At 40.4% G+C, this 21,427-nt stretch overlaps 1 protein-coding gene across 2 annotated transcripts; it reads left to right on the plus strand.

Annotated features, from left to right (window-relative positions):
* The first annotated feature begins 1,112 nt into the window (after positions 1-1,112).
* scaf11 (SR-related CTD-associated factor 11) lies at positions 1,113-17,985 on the plus strand. Of its 2 annotated transcripts, none has more exons than XM_042511213.1 (15): positions 1,113-1,292; positions 5,936-5,981; positions 6,199-6,344; positions 6,572-6,655; positions 7,883-7,962; positions 8,174-8,253; positions 8,342-8,379; positions 8,489-8,562; positions 10,205-10,330; positions 11,590-11,675; positions 12,079-14,457; positions 15,475-15,797; positions 15,926-16,099; positions 16,209-16,328; positions 17,153-17,985. In XM_042511213.1, the coding sequence occupies exons 2-15, from the start codon at positions 5,963-5,965 to the stop codon at positions 17,246-17,248; spliced, it is 3,825 nt and encodes a 1,274-aa protein (XP_042367147.1). In that variant the 5' UTR covers positions 1,113-1,292; positions 5,936-5,962; the 3' UTR covers positions 17,249-17,985. The 2 variants fall into 2 exon arrangements, with proteins under 2 accessions (XP_042367147.1, XP_042367149.1); XM_042511215.1 differs by having other exon boundaries at positions 6,578-6,655.
* Positions 17,986-21,427: the final 3,442 nt, after the last annotated feature.

Below are 21,427 nucleotides of genomic sequence, written 5' to 3' on the forward strand. Positions count from 1 at the left end.
CTCCATTTAATCACATTTTGCTTTGAGGACCTCCATCTGAAAAGATTTTGGTTGTTAGACATGATTAAAACCAGAGTTCTATAGCCGTCAACTACAGTCAATGAGATAACAGCTGAATAAGTGAAACATCACAGTGGTCACTTTTGTGACTTATTCACACTGGACTCTTTTCAAAAAGTGAATTATTTCATGAAAATTAACTATCCCTATTTTTCTGGGGACCCCCTCTGGAACTCCCTCAAGGACCCCTGGGGGTCCCTGGACCCCTGGTTGACCCTTCGAAACCTGACTTGGCATTAGTTTTTTTGCGCTGCATTTGGATGCCTTCCACAAGCTATTTAACCCGTTGAAACCTGAGCAAATTGGTTTGATTTAAAATAAATAAAGGGGAAAAAGCAATGGCTAACTTGGCAAGAAATGTTCCACAAATTGTGAGAAATAAGTAAAGGACAAGGACCTAAAACTTTGTCTTTAAAAATGGGGGAGGATTATTAGAAAGTGAAAAAAAGGAAAAAAGTGTCTATATATTTTATGATTGTACTATGTATTTCAATAACAATAATAATTAGTAGTATTACTGTTATTGTTATCATTATTATTGTTATTATTTTAAATTAGATAATATTACAAAACTAAATGTTTTTTTTTTTTAAAATGTATCATTTTTTGGTCTTTTTCTGATATCTTTTTTTATTTTTTCAAAGATAAATTCTCATTTCCAGGTAATTTTCCTTACCCTTTTTTAAATTTATTTATTTATTAATTTATTTATTTATTTATTTATTTATTTATTTTACCAATTTCTTGTTAATTTTTGGGCAATGTCTTGTTAAGTTCCTCATTTGCCTTTACCCCATGCTTTTGAAAGATATCAAACCAATTTGCTCAAGGTCCAAAGGGTTGAGAAGCACAGTTGATTTGCTGATTTCTTCTGCAAATAAATCAGCAAATATAGTCAATGCCAGTCTTGTCCATAAGAGTTAACGACGCTGAAGCTGAATACAGTTTTTGGATACTGTGCCACCTGTTGCTGTATCTCCTGTGCTGTAAACACCACTAGAGGGATAAATCCTCTCTGCGCCTGTAATGCTCGGCGGTGTCAGTAGGGGGCGACAGCTGCACCAACTCACAGCCAGACCGCGAGACATGTGGCTGAGACTTTCTGAAAGCTACGCTCCGTTTTTTAACCCAAAACAAATACCGGATTGCGTGATTCGTCAACATTTCATAGCAGGAGTTTGGACGCTAAAGCCAGTTTACTAGTTGCAACCCAGCTGCAGCAGCACTTAAAGGTGAGTACCGACACTTGCCGCTAGCCAACTAGAGCTAACTAGAGCTAACTGGAGCTAACAGCTAGCAAGCTAAAAGCGACGTAAGCAGGTGCTGTTGTTGAAAGCAGATCAGTAGCTTTCAGCTGCTAGCCAGCTAGCTAGTTAGCTAACTTATGACCTTCAGTGCAACCATTGTGGCTAATATTAGAAACTATTTAGCCCTGTTTGCTGTCGTGCTAGCAACAGCTAACTAGCCCATGGGTAGCTGTGTTTTTAGCTAGCAGCAGCAGTCTGGCTAACCAACAACAACGCTGTTGTCATCGTCGTGTTGGCACTGGTTGATCAAGTTGGTGCTAATTTTGTGTCTGTAGGAGGCAGGCCGTGCTGGCACAAAACACCAGCAAGCTTTCACAAGTGTCTGTCCGCAAGCAAGACTGATATTTAATCACACCAATCACGCCAGCTGGTGTGCGTTATCACGAGGAATAAATCTGATGTTAGCCTAGCTCTGTTTTCGCGCTTACATCCGGTGGTGTTAAAAGGATGTTAAAATGTTTTTTGAGCTCAAGGCTAGTGACTAATGGCCTGTGTTGACTTGGGTTATTTTAAGTGCTCACAACTGAAACCTAATTCAGGGGTTTCCCCCATTGCCGAAGCTCTGGTCTGAATCTTTTGAACTGATTTCACTTTTTTTCCACACGTTTTGTCATATTGCGAGTGGCGAAAGCTGTGACGGATTCTGATCAAATACCTGCATCATTCTTAGCTGTAAAGCTAAATCACAGACTTCTGCTCACTGCCAGACTATTAGGAAAAGTGTTACAATCTGCAGGATCTAGATTTGTTCACCATGACAGAATCAATAAGTTTGGACTCTGGACGTTAAAGCTTGAAAAACGCAACAGAAAATCTTTCTTAGACACAAATCTCGTCAGTAGCTGTCTGTGTTGGTTTGAGCCAACTGTTGTCTGTCAGTGTTGCCAAGGAAAGTGCATGAGTCACACTATGAAATAGAAGAAATACTTCTAAAGTTTTAAAATTTAAAAATGATCACTGCATCTATCAATTATTTCCAATATATCGACCAGTGCATATGTTAGGAGTTTTTGTGTAGTTGTTCAATGGCTAAATTCCGAAAACTCTTATTGTAATTCTTGACGTCCTGTCTAGTATTGAGATAGATGAGGCTAAGTGCTTGATATACAACAAGAATTAAATCAAATAACTCTTGCGAGGCACAATATTTTCATATGCAGGAGACAAAAAACCGCCTCCCCTCCTCTCTAATTTAATGCAAGTAACTTCAGCTTCATCATGATCATCACCAACCATCCAAAAATTAAAAAGCAAATAATTAACAAGTTAATTGTTCAGACAATTAACAGTTGTCATATTGTAAAATAATGTGTACCATGTGTCTGTCAACATAATAACATGATTATCTCCACCAGAAAATAAACTTGTTGGAAAGATCACCAGGAGTCCATGCTAACCACGCTGAGTTTTGCAGTCTCGTTGTGGTATTTCCGCATTTGTATTTATATTTTTTAGAAGGCAACATCAGCTAAAACTACTGCAAAGCTACAGTGGCTTTGTACCAAGGTGCAAAGACGGATATATATACAAGCTAAAAGAAAAAACAACATAAAGTGTCTAAGCAAGACACTTTATGTTATGTCCACTTGTCCTCTCTCAGGGGACAAGTGAACTGGACCCCTAACTATGCCGGCAAAATGCCCCCCGGGCATAGCAGAGCCACCGAGTCCCCTCACTGTAGGGGTCAAGCACTCAGGCTGTACCGCTCTCTTGGTGAACCCCACACATGCACTCGCCCACTTGTCGAGAACGTGGTGAAGGGGGACTCATCTGACTGTCACTTTTTTTTGTGAATTTGGTTTTCACACCACTGAACGCTCAAATGTGCATTCATGTTTGAATGAGGGGTGTCTGCACTGTAACCCTACTATAACATCCCTGTCTTAGTTTCTGACGGACTCCTCATGCTCACACAGTCTGATCACATCTGTATTAACACCATCAGTCACCCGAGGAAGAGTAGCTCTCCTAATTTTCCTTACATATTGCTGTAGTGCATGAGCACCACCATCATCAAATGTGCGCCACAATCCCTGACCTTTCTTACCGATGTCTTGCCCTCAGATCTAAAGCAGACGTCACTCTCTATTCCTGTTGAAACACTAGACAGCCGGGCGCTCTTTGTGACTGAAGCTCCTGCCATCCGTGCCCCAACAATGAACCCTTTTTTCAAAGTCTCTTAGATCTTTTTCTCTTACCGTCTTCATACAAAATCAGAATCAGCTGGGCCTGCTCAGCATTTTTTTTTTACACGACACAGCAGGCAGTGCTGCATTTGTAATGTTTCATCACTCATCTATTTCTCTTTGTCCCTGGTGTGTTTTTCATAAGCTCAAATCCAGCAGAGGACATACAAACAATGTTGTGTTGTTATTTTAACACCCATCAAGAGTGAGTGGCAGTGTGATGAGTCACTGGTAGACTCATACACAGGGCTAATATTAGCTTTTCAGCCGATACAGCAAAACAACTCCCAAAAAAACGTGCAGTATGGTGCTCCCCCAAAAAAGCTTTTCCACAGTATTAAATACACACCAGTTAGCGTGTTCAGTCTTATGTTATTGCACTTGATTGCACTTAACTATATTTAATGATTGAAATGTTATGATTATTTAAAAACCTGTGTAGTTTTGTCAATGGAAAGATAAATCTATTAGTGTGTCAAAATACTTTTTTCTTTGTGCATGCACTGGTGCATGTAACTTTCAGAATTTTGCACCAAAACATTTGTGCCTGCACATTTTTTTTCTGCTCGATTTGACATATTTGTCCTAGTTTCTCTGCACTTCTGGCATGGCTTCATCCACAACCAACTGGAAGAAATCCAACATTGACTACTTCAACTTTTTTTTTTTTTTAAATGACGGAACCAAAATTATTTAATTACATTTGAGTGACTTTTCCTTAAATTTTATCAAAAAGTGTACAGCAGCATAACTTGAAATTTTGCATGACCATAGTGAAGGTAAACCAGAACAGGATTACTTTAAACATTTATAATTTACAATGAAATTGCATGTAGAATGATCTATAATTGGTTGGATAACACCAGGATTTGGCAAACAATAAGGTAATATCACAAAACTAGAAATTCAAAACTTGCATGACCCTGCAGCGTATTGTTTGATTCTGTCGTGTCCACTGGCTGAAATCTGAATCCTCTGTCTTTAATCTTCTTATGAAATCTTTGTGATTGGAGATGAAACAGCCAGTCAGATTTTATTCCCATTAGTTTTGTGGCACGTTGAAATGCTGTGCCAGGTTGAGCAGGTGTGCAGGCACAGTTGAGTGCACAGTTTTGAGTTTTGTCAAAGGCCATGTAAATAAAGTATGGATCATAGCAAACATGCAAATTAATTTATTGCGCGCAGAACTGATTTTTGTTTGCTCATTCCAAAAATAAATTATAGGTAATTTCTTTTTCAAAATATAATTTTTCCGCTTGAAAAATATATCTCTTTGTGCTCTGAATCACCAATATTTAGTTTAGGAATTAGGCTCAAATATACTGCCATAGATTTGTAGAAACTGGATGCAAGGGCAGGACAATTTATCAGTGCAGCCATTCATCCATTGCTCTGTGTTACAGCAACAGCAGCTGTTGCTTAATCTTGGAAAAATACGTTTTTTCTTTACTCTGATTTACTCATTGGTATTTTATATTTATATTTGAGTTTGTGACTCAGTCATAGATAGTCTGGGGACGAGACAAATCTGCAAGCTCATGTTTTATTTGTCTATCAGATGTGTCTGGTGCCCCTCCTGTTCAGACAAATTTCCAGCTGGCCTCAGATGGGTCGGTCTAATCACGACAGTTTATCTGGTTAATTTAGGGTGTTTGAGACGATGGATGCAAAGTTTTGTACTTTATCCAAAATTTACACTGGGGACATTACAGCAGGCATAAATCCAGCTCAGTAAAGAATATCTGACATTTTCCAATAAGGGTGCAGCTGATGTCAAACTGATGTCAAAGTGCTGCTGTCAATTTTTGACAGAAAAAAATGAGTGTTCAGAGAGGTATTGATGCCGCACCATCACAGCTCCTCTCTGCACACTGCACCCTGTTTACATTTGTCAATTGCTCAGCACTATGGGACATGTTTCCTGGCTCTGATTGGCTGCAAGTCTACAAAATGTGTCTAGAGGCATTTTGGTCTACAGCAGTTGATGACGCCCTTTGAAAAATGAACTGAGAGGTTCCAGGCTAATTCACATTTGCGAATTGGGTCTGTCGATGTCCGGCTTAGTCATGTCATTAAATGTGTTACATCATCTCATTCATAGTGAAATATCACAAAGTGTTTTATGTCCCAAAAGAAGAGGAGATGATGTAAACATCGCAGACCACTGTCCCTCTTGGAAAAGTAAACCCGCCAATCTAACAGAGCTCAAATAATTAAAACAAACTGGTCTTTTATTGTAGTTTCTTTCATGTCTTGTTGCTGATGTAAAGAGGTTTTGGTTTATTTCCCTGTGGGCTGAAACACTGTGAACGCCACGAGCTGTACTCTACTTTGCACCAGCGTCACCTTTGTCTTCATTTTCTTACCTTCTTTGTGTTGTAGTGGTGATCAGGACAGTCCGAGGTGGACATGACTGGAGCTGGAAGTGGTGAGACTTTGCACAGCACAATGATGTTTTTGTTTAAATGTTTAGGTACATGTTACATGAACAGTATAACCTATCAGTTGTAGAATATCCACACATTTCCACTTTGAAAAACCTTAATCTGCATATAAAGTATCAGATCGAAATCATTCATTTGTGTGTGTGTGTGTGTGTGTGTGTGTGTGTGTGTGTGTGTGTGTGTGTGTGTGTGTGTTTTCAGGCGGCCAGGGCCCGCCTGATGGAACGGATGCTGAGGAGGCGGAGAGATGTCCTATCTGCCTCGGCGTCCTGGCCGGAGGCGAGCTCGCCATGCCTGACAGCTGCTGCCACGTCTTCTGCCTCAGATGTCTGCTCACATGGGCAGAGGTGATGCTCGATGATCAAAATTCTGAACTGAATAAAATTTGTAATAATTTTGTAAAAAAATTGGTATAAGCAGGAATAAACTCAGAGCGCTAATTACATGACGAATTGAACCTGTATGTCCATTCAGGAGACTTTTTAAGCCTTTTACTAAATTAAGCTAAAACCTGTGAAACATTTAAACCAGTGTTAATTTTTTCCATCTTGTAAGCTGCTGAATTCACTTAAAGTTGCAGATGGCTCCCTCCTGCCCGGTGGACAGACGACCTTTCACTAATGTTTACAGATGGGACGGGAATGTGAGCTGCGTGCAGGTCAGTCTGCTTTCTGCCCGTCTCTTCTCTGTCGTAGCTGTGTTTGTTGTTAAAGAGACAGTTCACCCAGAAATGAAAATTCAGTCATTATCTACTCACCCTCGTGCCAGTGGAAAGTTGGTTGAAGTTTATAGTCCACAAAACACTGCTGGAGGTTTACGGGGAAAAGACGTTGCACTCATCTTTCAAACAGGTGAAGCAAATGGTGACCAGAATTCAAATGTTAAAAAATATATTTAATAAAACCACAATAGTCTCCATACTGCACATCCGAATCCAAGTGTCCTGAAGCTCCGACGTGCCAATTTGTTTTGAAAAAGGTCACTGGCGTCATGTGCCAGATCATGACTGAATTTGCATTTTGTTTGGTGAACTATCCCTTTAAGAAAAGTCCCTCTGCTGTCATAAACCAACACTGTGAACTTAAAAAAGATTTGTTTTTAAGCTGCTGTTTTTGGGGGGAAAATATATTTGAATACCCTAAAAGAAGCCCTTTTTTGTCAGGGCTTTCATATTATTTTTGATATATATTTTGTCAGTTTTTCATATTCAAAGAAAAGTAGCGCATAGAAGTGCTGACTGTTGGAAGTTCAACTTCATTTTCAGAGAAGTAAACAAATCACGGTAAAAAGCTGACCTTTGCCATGCTAACATAGTCCTAGTGGTTTTAAGAGAGGAGAGAAGTCAAAATAAACTACAGTGTTTGGGTGGTACATCGGCTCTTCACATTGAATACAGTAATGCCTTAAAAGAGTTTGATAACAAGAGACATTAATCACATAATTTATTTGCGTTTGATAAAATATTTTAAAAAGAATTATTTGCTTTGAATAAAGTTCTTTAAAATTAAAAAGTAGCACTTAAAAAAACTACTTTTAATTTTGTAATGTCTGTGTGAACCCTGTTTTAAGTTATTCTGAAATTACATCTATGCAGATGAAGGGAAGTTAACTCAGGTCATTGACACACACCACCCACATTGTTTTGATGGGAAAAACAATGTTCACGTTTCGGCGCCCTCGTCTGTGAACATAACTGTCTGAATGTTTTTTGTCGTCTGTCTCTGTACGCGTGGAGCCAATCAAAACATTACAGTTTAAACAATGGTTTCTAATGGCAAAGTTTACTGTTTGCACATCTTAAAAAAAGAACCTGTAAATGTGAGTTTAGGTGTTAAACGACGTGACGCATACAGCTGCAACCCAACATAATCTGTCTGTTTTGAAGGTTCCTGTGAGGAAACGAGTGACTCAGCCTGAAGCTGAGAGTTGCTGCTGTAGAAACCCCGAACAAAAACTCTGTCTCAAGTGAGTATCGGCCAGTTTTTCATTTGGTTTTATAGGATGGGAAGGTTAGCATATCAGCAAGTCTAGTCCAAAAGATAAGAGGAAATATCTAATGTGATCTACTTAATCATTTATCAGGAAAAAGTGATGTAGTAGTATGAAATTCTGTGCTCTGTTGTTGTTTTTTTTTACCATAAACAAACAATTTAGATGCTTTTTTTTTTCTTTTCAGAAATAAGCCCGCAAGAAGACCGAGACGGCAAAAAGTGGAGAGGATGGCAGACGCCAAAACAAAAGGACTTGTGAGGAAATGTATGTTAACACCCGTCTTCCACCTCAGTCATTGTGACCCGCTCACTTTTGTCAGCTATATCTGACTGTCTGCAAATGTCTTCTCCAGGTAACGATGAGGACCCCTCCTCTCTGAGCAGGAAAAAGGTGATTTTCTGAAGTTGTTTTCATTGTCCTGTGTTCATCCTTCTCTGTAATGTTATTGTAACGTTTCCTCAATGCTGAGTCTCATCTGTGTTGTGTTTATTTTGTCCAGGTGAGAGGGACAGAGTGCTGTACTTGGTCACCGTCTTCCTGTGTCTCATTAACGACAGCATCGCCTCAGGACATGTAAGTCACGCCTCCCTCTCTGATGACTTAATATATACAATGAATTCTGAGCGATATAGTAATACACGGTTAGTGTCCAGCATTTCACTCCAGCAAAGAGAGTAAGAGCAGCAGAGTTTACAGAGAGGGCAGTGGGTCAGAGGGGCAGTGCATTTGAAGAAAGCCCCCTGCTGGAGTACACGGCAAATTACTCCAAATGTGCTGATTTAATTTTGTCCTCATAGCTCCACAGCAACTGTATGTGTATTTCACAACAATATCAAAGACTGACATCATTTAATTTCACCTAAGAACCCAGATTAAAGACCTTTACACACCAGGGGAGTTTTTGAGTTATTAATTGGCACGTCAGTATATTCTTTCCAAGTGTTGTTTTTGTCTTCAGGACTTTTACTCAGAGCATGTGGCAAAAAAGAGATGCAAGTTTTTCTGAATGCGGATGGTTTTTCTGAGCTTTTGCACCACAATTAATGGCACCAACCAATAATGTCACACATATTATGAGGAGTTATGACACGAAGGCTCTATAATCTGAACCAAGACAACAACACACATTATTACTCCTTTAAGGTTTTACAAATGCAGCACATAACACTCCTGCCATTCTTGCCTTTCACGGGAAAAGTCCTAGACATTATCACTGCATAACACCCAGGTCTGCATGCAGTGTGGCTGCTCTAACCCAGTGGCTCCTTACTAGTCCAGCCATGGGGTCCAGATTTCTCCTCAGTCACATAAACAGCACGTGAGCTTAGAACACAATAAAACAAAACATATTGACAGAAACTTAATGAAAAAATGGCACTGCAACCAAAAAAGTGCATATCATTGCTTCAAGATCAGTGACATAAAATCGCTGCAAAGGCACAGGATGTTAATAGGCCAAATAAAACCACCAACAATAGATAAGAAAATAGTTGCTGTAATGGAAAAAGAAATATCTCACCCTGCAGCAGGAAATGGCACTTCAGAATAATAGCTTTGTGCTGGAAATTCACACAACTTTAAAATAAAGTAGTTTTTTAAAAAAACTTGACATGTTGCTGAGTGACTTGTGGTCCATTCAAAATGGACTCTTGACCCACTTGTGGATGGCAACCCACAAGTTGGGAACCACTTGTCTAACCTGTTAACATGGGCGCCGAAAAAAACCCCAACAGGTTCTGCAGTGCTCGTGCAGGCAGTGCGGCCCGGGTGTAACGGTTCAGCAGAGGGAACTCAGATTCACTCAGTATTTTGTGTGAAGGAAACTCAGTAAAATAGTGTTCGGTAGCTTCTGCTGTACAGCAGCTTACCTCAGATACACTGTCAGACGCTGTTTTAGGTCAACATGTTTCAGGTAGTTGTTGCAAACTGGCATCACTGCTGGTGAATCTATTCGAAACATTTATTTAGCAATTGTTGCATACTGTGAAAAATTTGCATCGCTGTGGGTTTGAACAGAGAAAGGTTAGCAGGCAAGTATGTTACTTTTTTGTGTTGTTTATTTGTGTGTAAAGGCTCGAAGTCTGCAGCGTCTTGTGAAGAAGGCATGTAAGACTTGTGCACACTGTGCTTTTACAGCTGGAGTGTAAGTGGTTCATGCTTAATATTTGTAAGTCCTCCACATCCATAAATTTATCTTGTTTTTATTTTCCTGCAGTTCAGAGCCTGTGTGGGTGACAGACGACATACCATATGATACTGCGTTACAACAGTGTAAACCGCAGGTGCAAGACTGTCCGTGGCTTTCTCCTGCTGCTCCCATCCCTGCTAATGGCACCTCAAGGTAATAAAATCCCAATTAACATCGCTGTGTTTGACCCTGTTGGTGCTGTTAATAATCCTTACCAGGCAAAATTCAAAACTTACAAGTTGGAAGCAGTTATCTCCCTTATGTCCAGTTTAATAAAAAAAAGAAAAAGAATAAAAACACTTCCAAAAGTCAAAATCATTAAAAACAGAAAAAAAACACTCAAGACCTCCAAAGGAAAAAAAAAAAACAAACTTAAAATTATTTTAAAAATAATAGAAAAAAAACGCTCCAAAGCTGAAAATTAATTTAAAAATTAAGAAAAAACTTACCCCCCCCCCCCCAAAAAAAACCCTCAAAATCATTACAAAAAACCCCAACTGAAATATTCAATAAAATGGTTGAAAGTTATTTTCCTATGAATCGACTGATTGATTAATCAAACTATTTGTTGCAGCTGTACTTGTATAAACTCTTTTGTAATTTAATTGACAACTAAACGTCATATTTTATGAACTTAATTTGTTTAATTTAACAGAATTCTTAATTTGTGTAGTAACTAAAGCTTTCGGATAAAAGCGAAGCGAAAAGTACAATATTCTCTGAAATGTCGTGGAGTTAAAGCACAAAGTGGGATGAAAAGAAAAGACTCGAGTAAAGTACAGGTACATGACAGGCATACTTGTGTGTTAAGGTTCTAAAAGTTTGTATATTCATGCCAAACTGTCACGGTTCGGTGCACGCAGCTGCACACAGAATGCACAGTATGGAGATTGATGTACATAATGCAGAACAAAGGTTCAGAAGCACAAGTTTGGCCTGGAAACCTTTGGATGCACGCTAAGTAACGTGCTGAGGTTAGCACATCAAGCAGATTGAAGTTCGTGTCAGTCACACTGTGGCGAGCGCAGATGAAAAGCCGGAAGATCTGCCTGCCTCACAGAGCAAGAAATCATTTTTGAAGTTACGATCGGTTCTCTGTCAAAATAAGCGGGATGACTCGTGTGGAAACAGCTGTTTGTGGCTGGCATCTCTCTCTCTCAGTTGTGTTTACAAACACAGAAAGCAAGCAGGTGCTAAAATACAGTAATGCCTTAAAATATAAAGAAATGGAAGCTTATGTTGCAAATAAGACAATGGATCAGTAGCAAAGTTAATAAATAAATGTTTTATATATATATATATATATATATATATATATATATATATATATATACATATGGTGTGTGTATATTATATGTGTGTGTGTGTGTGTCTTTGAATTAAGTTGTGTTTGTACATTGTTGATTTTACAGGCAGAACTTTCATCCCACTGGTTGGAATCACAGTCCATTCTCACCTCCCTTTACCACCAGTTCACTATTTGGCCCTGGTCATTTCGGTGAGTGAATTTTTAAAAAAAAAAATTGTTTAGATTTGTTTTGGATTGGTTCTGATGTGTAAATAAAGTGATGTAAACAAATGCAAATTAATTATATGGATATTATTTATACTCGATTTAGACTTGTATAGATGAAAATCAAGATTTAATATATGATACATTTGCGTTATAGGTAATATTTAAAGTGACAGGTAATATTTCTGTTCGTTTTTTGTTGGCAGCTAAGCCTGTACATATCTATGTGACTAATAAATGTCAGTAGAAAGTCATATAAAACATTAAAAAAAGCAATCCAGATGGCTTGACATATTTCTAATTGGTGTTTTAAAAAGGATTGGCAGCTGATTTTATCTCGAAATGATAAATACTTACTGGGCCTTGCTGGTATCTTTTTCTCTCACAGCGTTTCAGGGTGTTGTCTGCGCCATCACGTGTCCCAAAGGAGGAGAGAAGAGAGGAGGTCGAGCTTCAACCTCCAAAGCTCCCACCAAAGAGGCCAAGTCTTTACCATCCAGACGATCTGGACGCAACAATAAATCCCAGGAAGAGGCTCCCGTATCTGACCCATCATCGCCACCACAGTCCAGTTCATCAGACTCTGAATCCCCAACCGGCCAGTCCGCAAAGCCGAGCCGGGCTTCTCAGGGGCCGGCCAAGAGGAAGGGCAAACAGGTAACAAATCGAAAGGCCAGTGGGAAAAGGAAAGCCACAGCAAGAAAAAAAAAATCTCCAGAAGTCGTTAGCAGCCCAGCAGCAAGTGAGGAGGAAGAAGAGGGTGATGGATGTGACAATATGGAAAAGGAGGAGGAAGACAAAACTGATCAGGAACTGAATTTGAACAACACACAGCAGCAGCTGTCTGACGCTGAAGAGACCCTCAATGAAGATGGTTTCAACTCTGCTGATGAACCAGGATGTGCTGAACCTTTCAGTAACGATGTCGGACAGGACAGTGACGAGACTCAGGAACAATCGTATAAACACGAAATGAAACCAGATGAGGTGGACGATGACTTGTCTTGTCCCTCAGACTCGGCTCCCAAAAGCCCCGGATCGTGCTCCGAGGACGACCAGAGCAAGAGGGAGGAGGAGGAGGAGGAGGAGGAGGAGGAGGAGCAGGAGCCAGTAAGCCCAGTTTCCTCTGGAGAAAAGGAGTCTGAGAAAAGGACTTCACCATCACCCTCTGACTCTGAGGATGCCCTGCAGGACAACCTGATGTCTCCACACTGTGAGGAGCAGACTGAGCAGGATGAAGACATGGAAGTTTGCGCAGAGTCAGAAGAAGACAACAATGAAGAATCATCAAAGGAAGTGATGGCTGAATCGTGCGAGAACTCTCAAGAACCGGCTTCCCCCTCTGCTGGAGAGTCAGAGGATGATTCAGCCGTCCCTGAATCTAAAGCCTCTGAGGATGCTGATATAAAAATGTCTGGATCAGAAGAACCTTCAGTATTTGACAGCTCTGGGGAAGAGACCAAGAACAGTCCATCCAAGGATGACAGTCTATTCAGGGATGACGGTCTATCCAAGGATGATAGTCATGCCAAAGATGACGCTCCCTCCAAGGATGATGGTCCCTCCAATGATGATGGTCCTTCCAAGGATGGTGATCCATCCATGGATGACACTAAAGTTGTCCCCATGGACTGCAGTTCACCCATGAGTGAGCATGGTAACAGTCCCATTTTGGAACTACCGAAGGAGAGCGCTGCCTCAGCTGCTTCCGAACCTCCTGCACCTGCAAGACAAGATGCCAAGGACGAGAGCTGCAAGGACCAACAGGGACGAGAAAAGAGCCAAGAGAGGAAGAATGGCAGGCAGCGGCGCTCTCGCTTCCACTCCCCAACTTCTACGTGGTCACCAAAGAGGGACTCCAAGCGAGAACCATCAAGGCACTCACGCTCGCGGTCTAGAGATCGTGACGGCAGTCCGCCCTCAAGGCGCTCGTCCCGAGCTCGCAGTAGAGAAAGAGACAGGGACCGAGACGGTGAGAGAGACTATTCTAGGAGGGAACGTAGTCGCGAAAGGAGGAGGAGGCGATCCAGGACTCGCTCTAGGTCCAGGTCACGGTCTCGGTCTAGATCACGATCCAGAACAAGATCCTACAGGCGAGGGCCCAGCTCGGAGCGGCCAGCCTCCAGAGAGCCATCTCCCCAGAGGAGGAGGGGCGGCTGGAGGCCTGTGCAGGGCAGTGGGTCTGGCAGTGAGGGGCGCAGGCATCTCGGAGGCGCTGGGCGCTTTGAAAATGGTGTGCCTGCAGAAAGTTCCCCTGAACGCCAGGCCTGGTCAGAAAATCCGGACTGGGTTACAGATAAGAGTCGTGAAGCTGACGGCAAGACCCGGGACTTTGGCTTTGGCGGCGGCTCACGCTGGGAAGACCGCAACAGCGGCGGGAACAGAGGGGAGCCACGGGGCCGAGGGGGGCGTGGAGGGTTTGAACGTGGCCGGGGCATGGGGCGGGGCGGGGGAAATCGTAGCTTCTACAGCCAGCAGGAGGAAACGTCCGACAACCGCTGGCAGCCCAGAAACAACTTCTCAGGTACAGGCAACAATTCAGGGAATGACGCATACAGCCGCTTCAACGAAAACAGAGGCGGTGGGCGGAGGAAAGAGGCGGAGTCAGCAGAGTCTATGCTCGACCGGTCAGGCTGGTCATCGGCCTCCAGCTGGGCTGTAAGGAGGACATTACCCGCAGACGTTCAGGATTATTACTCCAAGAGGGAGAGGGGAGGACCAGGAGGCTGGAACCGACAAGAGGAGGAGCAGCCGGCGGCAGCAGCAGGTCCAAACTTCCTCAGTTTCAGCCCACAACTGTGAAAACCAGCGACTTCTCTGTACACTTTATTTATCGCCGCTCCAAAAATGTTATAGTTACTGCTTGAGGAAATGGAGATGATAAACAGCCATTAATGAATCAGCCACAGTTCCCTTAAAAATAGGACCGATGGTCGTGGTGCTTGTGATTAATGTTCTCCTAGTGACAGAGGGAGATGCTTTAGCTGGAACCAGCACCTCAAATGAGCAACTTAACAACACGTGGCCTGAAAATTAGCAGGAAAAAGTGACAAAAAAATGACCTGAAAACAAAGTTGCACATGTCCCATGCCAATTTCCAATATTAAAAATTAATACAAAATATGGTTAGTTTATAAAAAAGCTCAATGAATGTAGAAAATCATATTAATGTATAATACTTTTCATAGCCTAATTTTGATTTTGAATGGGTGTGAATATTTGACACTGCACAAAAAAATAATGTTGCTGATTATCATTGACATATCCCAGGCTGTAATGATACAAAAAAATACTTAGCATGTAGTATATAGAAAATAAAACATAGTGGCATCATCACAAAATCCGGGTATTTAAAGGGTCAGAACTCTGAACTTTAATGAATATTTGGTATTTATGATTTAACTGATGGTCAAAAAAGGTAGAAAAAAATGCTTGTTTAGAGTTTGGTTTTGAAAAGTGCATTTTGTGCGCAGAGTGATACGAGTGAGTAAAAACAAAGCGAGCCCTGAGGGTTAAATCAATAAAAATAATGATGCGACATGATAAATAGAAGGCTTTAAGTAAACCCTGTGATCGCTATTGGCCAGTACTGCTACCGTCAATGTGTTATGGGCAAAAAAAAAATCCTGATCGGAGCACCCTTAAATTAAATATCATCATACATAAATGAATATCAAGTACTTTAAATACACTGCAAAATGTGGCTGTTTTAGCTTTCATTCATTCATAGAAGACAAAGTCTCCTTGACAGATTCCTAATTTTTTTTTTTTTTTTTTTTTTCAGATCCCCCTAAAAGCGAGCCTCCTCCCCAGGCAGTCCCGGGTAACGCTCCGGTGCCCGTGATGAACGTGATTCCTCCTCCGCTGAATGTTCTCCACCATCACTTCCCCATGCAGGGCCCGCGTGGACCGCTGCCGGTCAGCTTGCAGCCTGCAGCACCGTACGCCATGCCTCCTCAGGTCCCCGTGCACCTCCACCCTGCCGTACCACTGCTTCAGGTCCCCGCTGTCGGTGCTCAGGGGCTCCCACCGCCTCCTCCACCGCCGCCACCCATGCATCAAGGCAGCCAGACGGCAGCAGCTCAGCCTGACGGATACACGACGCCGGTATGGAATATTGGGACGTAGACAGGAGTGGCACTGAGGAGGTTATATGATAAAGTTTCAGACTGTGGGAGTGAAAAAAATTAGAAAATTCATTCAAGTTTTTATCCTTATTCCCTGGTTTGCCCTAGATGGCGAGTACGATGGTGGCTTATGGGAAACCCGGCCTTCTTCCCACCCCAACCAAAGCTGGTGTTGCCGCGGCGACCCACGTCCAGCCGGCACCCAGCCAGGCCCTGCCATCCTCCACAACTCAGCCCAGCCAGCATAACAAGGCTCAGGCTGACAGCTCCAAAAAAGAAAAGGTAACGACCTGTCGCTCCACCTCAAACTGTCCTTCAAGAACGACTTTTCTTCCTCTGTTTCATTCAGTCATTTTCTCACCAGCAGTCTGATTTCCTCTTTGTGCTTCAGAAACAGCAGATCCAGGAGAGAGCTATAAATGAAGTGAAGACAGCCATCAAGCCCTACTACCAAAAGAAGGAAATCACGAAGGAGGAGTACAAGGAGATCGTCCGCAAAGCGGTAGAAAAGGTAAACGCCTCCTACTCTGAGTGTCTAAAACAGATGGACTCTTTGCTAAGCCCCGCCCCCCTCTTAGTTACTGTTGCTATGTCTGTCAAGACAAATGTTAGATTAGACTGAAATTTTGGCTGCTTAGCTTTTGTACACATTCATTTTTCAAACACTATGTTTTACAAGAGATAAATGCCGAAATACAAGGGGCGTGGACATGATACGACGCGTGAACCGCCCACAGCAGAGCGCAGGGACGCTGCTCCTCGTCTCTAGTTTTACACGGCTGGTCTGTTTTGTTGTTGTTTTTTCCATGCCCCACCAACAGGTAAATACTCCATTGAACTGTGTAAAAAAACCTAATAAATAAAGTATATCACCGCTGTTGGGCACAAACCTATCTCCAAAACTGCTGTTTTTCAAGAATTAGAGAAAACACTGTTTTTAAAAGGATCCAGAGGAGTTGGGAGGTTTAAAAAATCAAAATAGTGAAATGTGGAGATTGGAGGTTTGTGCCCGGAAAACGACTATATTAAATATAGTGGTGTTTTTTTCATGTATTCTGTTTTAGAAGCTTTTTTGATCTCTGTAAAGTGTCTTTGAGTTTCTTAAAAAGCGCTCTATAAATACAATGTATTATTATTATTGTTATAAATCTTTCAAAAAATTATTCTTAAAAATTATTCTTAAAATTATTCTATTTTGTATATTGTATTGTCCTGGTCTCGCTCACTAAAATAAGTTTTCTGTCTGCCGTCTCCCTGATACAACGTAAACGCAGCTGTAAATATGAGCGTTAGTTTGACCTCATCTGTTCTTTGTGTTTTTTCTTTAATCTTCAGGTGTGTCACAGCAAGAGTGGTGAGGTGAACTCCAGTAAGGTGGCCAACCTGGTGAAGGCCTACGTGGACAAATACAAGCACGCCCGCAAGAAATGAACCCCCGCCCTGCTGTTGGTGCGGCGATGCCCTCTCAGACCCATTCAGCTGCTCAAGTGCAATTTCCTCTAGCTGGAATTTGGCCTCCAAACTGAAAGACAACGGAGCGCCGACATTTTTTCTTTTTTTTGATATCTCTACCTTTTATTGAATGATGAAGATTTTTTTCTATAGATTTTCATATTTTGTTAGAAAAAAAAGAATTACCCGATCAGAAATTGTAATGCAAGAGCCCTTTATTTTGCATAGGTCATGTGACTTGGGGAACTACTGTAAAGAGCGCAGGGTAGCGTGGGGGGTGGGGGGTGATATTATAAATGTAACGCTCAGAGAACGTCAGCTCATGTAGAGGGGAGCCTCTCCCAGGGTGCCGGCTGGTACGAATAATCTCTCCTAACTGGCAGCCTGATCGCATAGCTTATTATTATTAATTGAATATTGTCAATGTTCTTTTTTAAAATATTATATAATATTTCAGATGAAAGCCTAGTTTAAAAAAGCAGTGCATTGCCTTTATTAATCTCTGTGGCCCAATAAAAGGGCCTGAATCTGATGTGTGATTGTAATCTGGGCCCTGATTGGTTGAGAAGATGCCAGCCAATCAGCAGTGAGTTTGCAATGTAAGGCACAGGTCCCGGGGGGGTGCGGCAGATCAAGTTAAATTAACCACACCCCTCCCCCGCCATCGCCTGAATGTTTAATAAATGTCAATGAGTGAACATGAACTGTGCAAAGTATCCAGAGAGTAGTGAAATAAATTAGCTGCTTCCAGATCTGCTGTGTGTTTGTGAGGAGGCTTCTTCACACGGAGGAGGGAAACGCCTCCGTTTTAGACCTTAAAGATGGAAGTGTTTCCTTCTTCTGAAAGTATGTTTTAATTTCATCTCCGTCTTTGTTTCTGTGATGTTTTCTGCTCTACACTTCCAAAAAATCTCCTTTGAAACAATGGGTGGTTTTGTGATGTCGTCTTTTGTTTTAACACCTCGAGTCTCCCATACTTTTTCCAAATAACGATCAGAAATCCAATGAAAAGCTTCCATGAATTGGAGAATTACAGCAGGTTGGATTACTGTTCTTGTCTATAATATTACAGTGAGATACAGATATGCAAAATAAAATGTACTGACTTGGTTACTTGGGGAGGCAGTGCAACAAAATGTAAACAACATGGACATTTCTCATCAGTTGCTATGTATGGAAGCCAATTTCTGCCAGTATGATGACCCAAAACATCCTTCAAGTTAGTCACTAATGACTGAGTTTTTCAAAATAATGAGAGAATTAAATAAATATTGACCTGCTTTGACTTGGTTTCTAAAAAACAAAATAATGATTAGCTAAAATGTTTTATCTCAGTCTTTTATCTCTGTCTATATCTCTAAATGAGTTTTTTTTTCTCCAAAATATTACATTCAAATTAATTAATTCAAAATAATGACTTTTTATCTAAAGAAATAAGTACTCAAAATGTGTCTTTCAGATTTGGTATCTTAAAATAATGATTTAGTATCTCAAAAATAATGAGTTAATATTTCACATAATGAGAAACTCATTAATTTTTATTTGAAAATGAATCGGTCAATTACAAAAATGTTGTCAAAACTAATTACAAAATAGAATTAATATTTCAAAATGAGTTTATTGAAAAAAAATAATGACTCAAATATTGACTTAATGTTTAATAATAATTAGAAATTATACTATCCTTATTTAAAGATAAGAACATAATTTTCATTTGAGAACTCATTTTTAGATACTTCTATTCATTTTAAAATATCAAGTCATTTGAAATAAACTCAAAATTGTGAATTTGACAAAGCTTCAATTTGAGATGAAACTCATTTTGAAATACAACCTCATTATTTCAACAATGTTCCTCAATATAATGATCACTTACAGGAGCTTTTTTTTTTTTTTTTAAATTTCATCATACTGTCAGAAATGGGCTTCCATATAGCAAACTTGTTAGCAGACACTAAAATTATTTACATATCCAGCAGATACAAAAGCTTCGACTTCTGTGTTTCTACAGTTGGTGAGTATAAGTCCAGTCTTTATCATTTCTCTCTTTTAGCAATTTTTTGTCTGATTTTTCATTTGCTAAATGCTTCACAATGTTCACAAGCGGGTCTGCAGGGCAGGTAACCATCAGTTGGGTTTTTGGAAGTCTTCAATGCTGTGGCTGAAACCGACACCATGAGAGCACTGAGACTGGAACCAGCTCAGGAAAGCTGCAGGTGAGACGACTAAACGGTGAGCTGAACATAAACTGTAAAGTGTGTGATGTTAGAAACTACTGCTTTCAGTCAACACATCTAAAAAAAACCCCACTGTCATTAGTCACAGACCTGACTGTGGACAGGACACACAGGTGTTTTCAATTAATCTGACTAAGGAGGGCCTTTTACCAGCTGTTTAACCCTTTAAAACTTGAGGAGGTTGGTTTGATTTCTTTTGGAAAAAAACATAGTGAAAAATGGCAGGGAGCAACTTGGCAAGGAATGTCCTCAACATTGAAAGAAATGAGCAAAAAGTAACAAAAAAGACCTGGATTTTTTTTTAAAAAGGAGAAAATAAAAATACAGAAAACTATATTCAGAATTATCATAATTATATGTGTTACGGAAAAAAGTAATTTTCTGCATTTTTGGGGGGACTATTTTCTTGCTTATTTCTTGCTCTTGTTTGTTTTTGCCCTCTTTATATCCTTATTTTCAAGTAATTAATTTTATTTATTTTTTTCTTCTAATTTCTTGCTAATTTTTGGACCATGTCTTGTTGAATTGCTCATTTCCTCCCCCCTTTTGTTTTTGCGAGGAATCGAACCAACTTGCTGAGGTTTCAAAGAGTTCATCAGACACTGAAACAGAACAGTGACATGTTTATGTTGTGCGTTACTCCTGTGCTTTTCCCACGTGAAAAAGGTTATGATGAAGGTGTTATTTGTCCGCTCCAACACAGATAACATGAGAGTTAGGGAGAAGTCAATCAAATGTCTGTGACTAAAGGGCCAATCAGTCGTCAATAAAAATCACCTGTGCAGGTTCACAGGAGAAAGCACCACATTGCTTTAAGAGCATTTCTAAAGGAGGTACCAGTGTAAAAAAATATGAAGAGTTAAGCCAAATTGACAGGATTCATAGGTATGCTGCAATTAAATAAACAAATAAAAAGCCTCAGGATAGCTTCTAAATGGTCCTTGTGATGAAAAATTTTAAGCAACTATTTCCAAGGTCAGTAACCATCTTCTTAGCTCAATTATAGGCTTGAATGTAAGATTTTTGTACAAATATATTATCATGTTAAAGTACACTAATTGAAATAATACTGTCTTTTATAAATATTTAATGTAAGTGGTGTGAAAAGGTGAAATTAACTTTTTTTTCCAGCCATGGAGTGTCCTCTGTTGACCACCAGAGAGCAGCAGTGTCAAGAGAAACGTGAGTAACAAGATTTTACCACTTTGGTAAATCTTTGAGATCCTGTTAGTCTGCTCTTAGAGAGAAATGTAACTTCACAATGATAACACTGCCTTTAATTACCTGTGGGATTCTGTGGACGTCACAGAGTAATTATACACAGAAATATTTAGTCTGAGTCATTACTCTGACTAAGGAAAAGTAAAGGGAAAGAAATGATTTAGTATCTTTAATAGGTTATAACATTAATGTAGAAGTTAAATGCAAGGCACACAAAGCCATTAAAATTAAATAAAACTGCCAATGTATGTCTTCAGGTGGAAAATGTGTACCACATCAGAGCAGTACGGTAAGAAATAGGGTAGAAGTTGAATTAAAAAGCATTCTCCCTTAAAAACTGTTTGTCATTACAAAGGCCACCTAGTGGCGCTGCTGAGGTGGACTGTAAATCAGAAAACCGTTTGTGGGGACAATTCAACCTGGCATAAATCTACTGAGTGACTTCCAGATCGTTTTTTTTTTTTGTTTGTTTTTTTTACTTCTGTCCTCATAAACTACAGTTAGAAACTGCTCAGACAAAAAGCTGACCAGAACAAAAACACCACCAAGGCCAGTGTATTAGTCTTTAAAGTACTTCTCCATGCAGTACAAATGCTTTATGACCGGGGTCTTTGATGTTTTTCTGACGAAGGACCGTTGGGTTGAAAGACAGACAAAGCAGGGCCCCCCTATTACATATACAGTATCAAAATGAGTTAGA

This window comes from Plectropomus leopardus, chromosome 22 (assembly GCF_008729295.1).
Source record: "Plectropomus leopardus isolate mb chromosome 22, YSFRI_Pleo_2.0, whole genome shotgun sequence".
Classification (NCBI taxonomy): Eukaryota; Metazoa; Chordata; class Actinopteri; order Perciformes; family Serranidae; genus Plectropomus; species Plectropomus leopardus.

What these genes read in the sequence shown, in the direction of transcription:
- scaf11 (XM_042511213.1), top strand. An exon ending in CCTGCTAATGGCACCTCAAG is followed by an intron (nt 10,331 to 11,589) that starts GTAATAAAATCC and finishes TTGATTTTACAG; the next exon opens with GCAGAACTTTCATCCCACTG. An exon ending in GCAGCCGGCGGCAGCAGCAG is followed by an intron (nt 14,458 to 15,474) that starts GTCCAAACTTCC and finishes TTTTTTTTTCAG; the next exon opens with ATCCCCCTAAAAGCGAGCCT.